The sequence below is a fragment of the Clarias gariepinus genome, chromosome 7 (genome assembly GCF_024256425.1).
Source record: "Clarias gariepinus isolate MV-2021 ecotype Netherlands chromosome 7, CGAR_prim_01v2, whole genome shotgun sequence".
NCBI classification, from domain to species: Eukaryota; Metazoa; Chordata; class Actinopteri; order Siluriformes; family Clariidae; genus Clarias; species Clarias gariepinus.
In genome coordinates this window covers 16,476,231-16,484,194 of record NC_071106.1, presented here as the reverse complement: position 1 = coordinate 16,484,194, position 7,964 = coordinate 16,476,231, and the positions used below count along the sequence as shown (strand labels likewise).

The 7,964-nt window shown below is 36.5% G+C and overlaps 1 protein-coding gene across 1 annotated transcript; it reads left to right on the top strand.

The window, feature by feature from the left end:
* Positions 1 to 2,046: 2,046 nt before the first annotated feature.
* endouc (endonuclease, polyU-specific C) lies at positions 2,047 to 7,911 on the top strand. Its single transcript, XM_053500398.1, has 8 exons — positions 2,047 to 2,160; positions 2,370 to 2,426; positions 2,516 to 2,615; positions 2,852 to 2,963; positions 3,412 to 3,533; positions 5,672 to 5,784; positions 6,603 to 6,753; positions 7,290 to 7,911. The coding sequence occupies exons 1-8, from the start codon at positions 2,150 to 2,152 to the stop codon at positions 7,557 to 7,559; spliced, it is 936 nt and encodes a 311-aa protein (XP_053356373.1). The 5' UTR covers positions 2,047 to 2,149; the 3' UTR covers positions 7,560 to 7,911.
* The last annotated feature ends 53 nt before the right edge of the window (positions 7,912 to 7,964 follow it).

Below are 7,964 nucleotides of genomic sequence, written 5' to 3'. Positions count from 1 at the left end.
TGCTTGCTGGAGAACAGTGTGCATACATAGAGGCACAGCGACCATGTGGAGTGCTGCCATGAGACTAGTATATCTAAATGGTCAAAAATACCTCTATACCAAATGTGTAGTACTGTATGTGTACCGTATATGTCAGAGATTGTAGTGGTTCGCGATGGCATCTTGCTTGGAGATTATAAACTTGTAATTGTCTCACTTAAGACTGTGGCTTCTACTGGATTTAAGGCCACTAGGGTTAGTAACATCACTATAACTAATTGTAAAATTCTAACTGTTCATTTCAGTGTAAACAGGCAGCTACATTTATAAGGATATAAATAAGTACTAGTCAGGTTTATGGTTAACGTCACCATTAAATAATTAGACTTCCGTGTTTAGCTACCTTAACATACCTTTATATATTACTGTACATAGAGCAAATAGGAAATTTACTGGCTATTTAATTTAATATAATGCTACAGGTATACATATTCAAATTATATTTGGACAAGACCCACCTACCAGATAGTAGGATATACAGTATATTTACCTTATATACCCTTTAGATTTACCCTACTAGAACTGGACAGAATTTTTAATCATTCGAACATAAAAAACATCAAACTTCAGTCATGAAACAGTGATAAGTATACAGTCGTGGAGATGATGAATGCTGATTGGTTGGAACTAATGAGAGAAGAAATAAGGGTGTTACTGAAGATGTTCCAAAAAAAAAAATGTCACAGTAAAACATTTGTTCCCTTTTTAATTTAATCCAGATACTTTAATTTAATATGAAGAAATGAGGTGTTTCTCAAGACTTTTGCAGTACTATGCATCTGTGGTCCCTTAAGTGAAAAATAGTTCAAAAACTATTTTTCACTTGGGAACAGGATGAATGCAAGAGCTATACACACACATGTACATGTGTATTCCCTGGCCATTATACACTGTTCGCAGTTATATTGTTATTTCTCTGTTAAGTTAAACACAAAAACATAAAACTAGTGCTTATAATAGAAAAAGCAAGAGGTAATTAAACAAAATGAAAGTGGAAATTAGGGAGTGATACTGCTCTTGATTTAGGTTCATATAACTTTGCTAAAAATCTGCACTACTGCATTGCAATATGGTGTTTGTCCAACATCCAAACTGCTTAATGACTCTTAACAAATCAATGCTAAGCTTTTTCCTTTTCCATCCATCCATTCATCTAGAAACTTCTTTAGTATAAACAGGGACTGTGGATGCCAATGGTGACCATGTGAGCCCAACAGTGATTATTGTATTAATTCCCACTGGCATGATTGCAATTTGGCAATTTGGAAACGCCAATTAGATAAATGATTATTAGATTAATCATGCATGTCTTCAGACTGTTGGAGGAACCTGGAGGAAAGCCACCAAGCACTGGGAAAACATGCAAACTCCATGCACACAGACCCAACGTGGGAAACAAACCCATACCCTCGAGCTGCAAGGCGACAGTGCTAACCACTAAGCCATCTGTTGTTTAGTATTTTGGATTTAAAGGAGTTATTTGTGGTGCACACCATTTGCAAAAGCAATACATATACATTTACTGTACTAGCATCAGGAACACCTGTGGATAGTGCTCAGCTCTCTTATTGGAAAGACCAGTGTTCCAGACATCTTTCTGGAACTAGTGCAGAAAGAAAAAAAAACTACCAATACTTATATAACCATTTTAAGGACATGTTTCAATCAAGGCATAAACATAATTTCTATTTATGAATGGTGTTTTGAAGTCATATTTGTAGCATTTTGGTCAGGTCATTTGTTCATTGTTGTATCATTATTCACCAAAATAGATTTAAACTTTTAAAAGCAATCTAATACCAAGGTACACAACATTGCCTTATAAACATTGTAGTTTACTGTTTAGACATCGACAGTAATCCACATTAATGCTCTTGTACTAAGTTCTAAAAGAAGGACAATCCATATTGTGCTTTTCAGTCAGCTGACTTGCTCTCTTAAATGAGTCATTCTACAAAAAAAAAAAAAAAACCTTACCCACCCTTTTTGGATTTGGGGCGTATTATGTAAGTAAGTGCTGTGGGTGTTTAGATTGTGAGCAGCAGTCTGTGTTTCAGCCGAGGAAGAGAAACTGTAACTTCATTTCTGCTGCACAGGGAAACAAAGAGCAATGTCTATCCGGTAAGATACAGTATGTATGCTTTTTTTATTCTGTTCATCATTCTTGTCTATAACTGATTTATGTTGATACACTACTGTATAAGCTATGTGCTTGGAATTCTTTCATAGGCACTGGAGCAGGACTGTATCTCGAATAGACAGCAAAGAAGTTTAATAGTGTTGCTCATACATTATACTGTATGTGTCTATTTATTTGCATCCACTTTCAGGCAACTACAGGGATGTCTTGTGGTCTTGGCCATCTTTGGACATTTTAATGAAGCAGCGTAAGATTATCTTTTTCTCTAAATACTTGTTTCACATAGTATATAAAATTTTAATAAACACGTTGCTGAAATTCTTTTAAATTCCACAGGAAAACTGTAAACGAGGAGCTGTCTAACATAATCGGTGAGCTCTGGAAGTTGGACAACAATCGCTTAAATCCAGGGACAGACTACAAGATCTCACTGCAGGTATGGTGTCATATTTGTTTGTTGTTGTTTTTTTTTTAAATATATGAAAAATGATGACAGAGATGAGACATTAGAGATAAGCATTTTCTTCACTGTCAGAGATTTCTCTTATTTTATTGCTGTTTTATAGTGCCCTAAGAAATAATATATAAAAGTCTATTTTCTATGAATTTTATAGTATTATAAACCTTCAGTCATTGTCTACATGCTTTTTTTTTTTTAAACAAACAATAAAGGGTCGAGCCGGGTTCATACCTAAAGGAAGCAAAGTTGCAGTCGATTATGCTTCATCTCCTCTCTTCTCCCATGTGAACGAGGACAAACTGAAATCCATCACTACATATGCAAGTAAGAGAAAAGCCAATTTGGAATAGGTTTGGAATTTGTCAGCTGTGTTTCTCAAAAATGTTCTACTTCCTAAAATGCATGGTGTAAAAATCTGCTTAGGTTGCACAAAAGCTTACATTTTCCCAGGAACGGATCTGGACATGCCTTTCTCACAGGGCGTGCCAGGAATCTTTGTCCAACTGTAAAGCTTCCATTTTACATGCTTGGCTCCAAAAACCCTTAATGCAGTGTGAAGGATTTACTTACTGCAGCAACTGCACCGGAATAGAAACATAAATGCAATGAGAGTTTTTTTTTTTTTTTCATTTCTGTTCTAAAATCATGATACAATGCTATAAATTATGCTATAATCACATAATCAGATGTCTTCAGATCAAATTATTTGTTCGAAAAGCATTAATTTCATTAATTGTTTGGTCAACATACTGTAAGACTTACTTTCTTCTAGGGTTCATGAAGCTGCTGGATAACTATGAAAGGTCCACTGGTGTAGCTGAGAAGGTGACTACTGATGAGATAGCTGAGAATAATGCTTTTCTGGATGCCATCCTAGAGACAGCTGTAATGAAGGTATAAGCACCACTGTGCAATGTGTATAATTGTTCTAATTGTTAAAAAATTCATCAGTCAATTGCAATTTTTTGTACACCATAACAATAAAACTACACATGTAGTTTAGCGTGTATGTTTTGTCAGATGTTTCTCCATTATAAACAGTGTATGTTAATATGATAATATGGAGAGCCAAATCTTTTTTTTTCCAATATACATTTACAGTCACATAAATAATCGCCAAAATAATCATGTGGGCCCATTCTTCTTTACATTACTTTACTTCATAGAGATTTTCGGGTGTTTACTTATGAACAGTTCTGTTAAGAGCAATAGGCCATTCCAAAATCTTGATTAATTTACTTCTTAGCCATTCTCATGTAGATTCACTTGTGTGCTTTGGTTCATTGTTCTGTTGCATAACCCAATTTCGACCAAGCTTTATCTGTCGGACAGATGGCCTCACATTTGCCTCTAGAATACTTTTATAGTTTAATAGTACTATACTAGTTTCCTAGTATAGTTAACTAGGTTTACAGAGGAGTTCATCGCTCATTCACTCCAAGGTGCCCAGGTTGTGTGGTTGCAAAATAAGCCTAAATCATCACTCCTCCACCACATGCTTGACAGTGAGCATAAGGTATTTCTGCAGAGATTCTTTTTTTTTTTTTTTTTCAAAGCATGGCACTGAGCTTTAAGGTTAAACAACTTTATTTTGGTTCCATCTGTCCATAGGACATGATTTGTTCAGATGTAGTTTTACGAACCTCACTCGTGCTTCAATATTCTTTTTAGACAAAGGAGGCTTTCTCCTGGCAAACTGTACTTGTTTAGTCTTCTTCTAGTTGTGCTATCATGAACTTTAGCAATTAACATGCTCAATGAACTCCGTAGGGTCCAGAATATAGGTCTTGGGGCTTCTTTAGCCATTGCACAGTCTGACTTTGGGGTGAAATTGTTTGTAAAAGCTCCAAATTGTTTGGAAATGATTTTATAATCCTTCCTAGATTTATATGCAGCAACAATTGCTTCTCTAAGACCTTTGCCTATGTTTTTCCCTCTTGGCATTGTGTTAACACATACCTGAATGCTCCAAACCAGCAAACCATCTGCACACCTGATAATGATTAATTAATCAAGGGCTGATTATTATCAGCACCTGGATGCAACTTACCCTCTTAAATCCAGTGGAAGCAGTAAGAGGGTATTTAGCATTCTCTGCAAGTTATTTTATTTTTTTCTTTGACTTAATTTTTGTTAAATAAATAATGGCACAGGTTTTCTATATTGAGGTTCATGTAACGACGTATGTTTGTAACGACGCGGGTCGCGTGCGGGGCAGAAGTATAATCTGTTCAGAAGTGGCAGATCGCCAGGCTGCTACCACACGTTCTGAACCGGCAAAGGCTCGGCCATTTATACACGCGGTTGCCAGGCAACCCCGCTGTCAGGCAATCAGCCTGAACGAGCCGCACCTGGCGGGGTGTTTACATAAGGGTCCCGATACCTCGGCCACTTCGTGTCATTATTTAGGTAGCACAAAGGTAAAGGTATCAGGACCACAAACAAACAAACAAACAAATAAATAAAGAAATAAAGAAATAAAAGATATAGGGGTGTAAAGCACAAATTAAGAAACTTTTTCTCTCTCCAATAAATCCTTTGGTAAGATCATAGGCCCCAAGAGGATATAAGTTTTTGTTTCAGTTTTCAGAATCCCGTCCGTTCTCGCGTAGCTGGCGAACCTCTGTTTATTTTGTGTTTTCAGTTTCCTTCTATTTCATTTTAAGTTTCTTAATTAATAATCCCACGCCATCTCCAAACGGAAATGTCTTCCCGTGCCTGTCATAAGCTCTGTCACAAACTCCTATTTCACTGACCTCCTCTCAAGCCCTGCGTCAGGGCTCTTATAATCAGTTAAAACATCTCCTGGTGCGGCTCTTCATACTATGACTTGATTTACTGTGATATGAGTTTTTTTGTTTGTTGTTATTATTGTCAGTTTCCCCGTCACTGGGATTTAAGTCCTTTAAACAGAGAAAATTAAAGGGCATGTCATGTTGTTAACAGTCATATAATATAATGTACAATTCAACATGTAATGGCTAATGTACTGTGAAGTGCACAACCCTGACATCTGCCCAATTCATTTGCAGAAAGCTCACCAGTATTTGGTAAAAAAGGGAAAATCGAACTCGGAACTGAGACTGTTTAAGACTCAGCTTTATAACATGTGGTTCCGACTTTACCACAGAGAGAGAAAAGGAGGGTGAGTCTCTCTCTTTATATTGTCTGTAAGCATTTATGTTGAAATATAGACCCATATCTAACAAGTCCAGTGGGGTACAAGTGAATTTGTGACTTGCACATCTAGTAATAGGATGCATTTAGTTTTTTCCTTTCTTTCTTTTTTATGTATTTATGTATTTATTTGGCGGCACGGTGGTGTAATGTTCGCCTTGCACCTCCAGGGTCCAGATTCAATGACCTCATCGGGGCCTGTGGGCATAGAGTTTGCATGTTTTCTGCCTATATTCTGCTTGGTGGCATTCCTCTGGGTACTCCGCTTTCCTCCTGCATAGACATGCAGATTTGGCGGCTAATTGGCCTTTCCAAATTGCCTGTAGTGTGTGAAAATTTGTGAATGTTGACTGAAGGTCCCACCACAGTCATAAAATGGGAATAAATACAATGGTAATCCCCTCTAATTGGACTATAGAGGTTCCTACATTGATGGATGGAGATGTATTTATTTACAGCGGCAACACAGTGGTTAGCAATGTGGCCTCATGTCTCCTGGGTCAGGGGTTCAATTCCCATCCCAGGTCTGTTTATGTGGAGGTTGCATGTTGTCCCTGGTGGGTTTCCTCCAGATATTCCAGTTTCCTTCCACAATCCAAAGACATGCAGATTAATCTATCTGGCATTTCCAAATTGTGCATGCTTGTGATGAATAGAGATGGAAGTTCCCAGGGATAGGCTTCATACCTCTGACGGCCCTTTACAGAATAAGCTATATAGAGAATGAGTTGGGAGTAAGATGTATCATTGTATTTAAGTATTTTTTTTTTGTATTCACCTGACCAGAGAGGACTCCAGTGGATTTGAACATGTCTTTGTTGGTGAAACAAAATCTGGCAGTGATATTATGGGTCTCCACAACTGGGTCCAGTTTTACCTCCAGGAAAAGCAGAACCATCTTGATTATAAGGGCTACAAAGCAACAAGAAATGATCTGGTTTGTCCATCACATTTACTGTACACCGTACATTGAAAGATATTGGCGACCAGTTACACATATTTAGAGTAAATGTAGATTTTATTAAAACAAAAATGTTCAACGTTAATTTGTGCAAAAAAATATGAATGTTTCATTAAGTACAAAAAAAGTCAGCAAAATAACACCAAATTGGAAATAAGACTGAAATAATTGTTTATTGTTGAACCTGACTTCAAACATTAATTAGTATTATAAAGGGTAAACTTGCTGCAGCACACACAGAAAAAGGTTAATTTTTTTTATTTTCTAATTTATTGTTAAGGGAACTAAAACAGCAGTTATTTAGAATATTATTATTAAACTCATTAATATAGTAAAAAACAAATAATGCAAAGTGGAATTACTGTAACCTTAAAGTTGATTAGTTTCCCATAACAGCATGTGCTGAAGTGTTTTATTCCTCTTATAACACAGCAAATTGTCATAAAAAAATGTTAATCTGAAAATAAAGAACGTACAACTTTTAACAAATCTTCTTGTTCTCTTTCCATTAGCCGGATGCAGACGATCACGTCTTGAACGTGCAGTTCAGCTGGCATGGTCTGGTCAAGCCAGTGGGCAGTGCTTTCATTGGTGTCAGTCCTGAGTTTGAGATGGCCGTGTTTACCATCTTCTTCCTGTCATCCAACGAGAAAACCAGCACCGCCGTGGTGAATATGGACCAGTACCAACTGGAGCTTGTTGTCAGCAGACACGGATATTCCATCGGCACTTCCTACCCCAAGCTCCTGAGCAGCAACAACAGGCACAAACAGAGCAACTAAGCTTTGTTTTAATGGCTGTTTTGTCTTCTAGTGTTTAACATTCAGCCTTTTTTATAGCTATAAAATAGTCATTAAGTAGATGTAACTTTACATTTTAGAATGAGCTGGCATTATTTAAAGACCAGTTCATGTACCAAGTGTCTAAGCAATAAAAAAGCGTTTGTATTTGACATTTAACTAAACTTTTAAAAGTTTGTCCTTGCATTTAAGCTGGTTAAAAAAATCCAAAAAAAATATATATATATATTTTAATTGAAGAGCACGTAGTTTAAAAAGATATTGCATAACCTGGACTTAATCTGAAATTTTCTGTTAAAAACCATTTGTTTAATAAATGAATTGCAAATCAAAATGTTGTCTTTATTAATTAATAATTCCAGCACAGTTTTCACCCACCGTATAGTC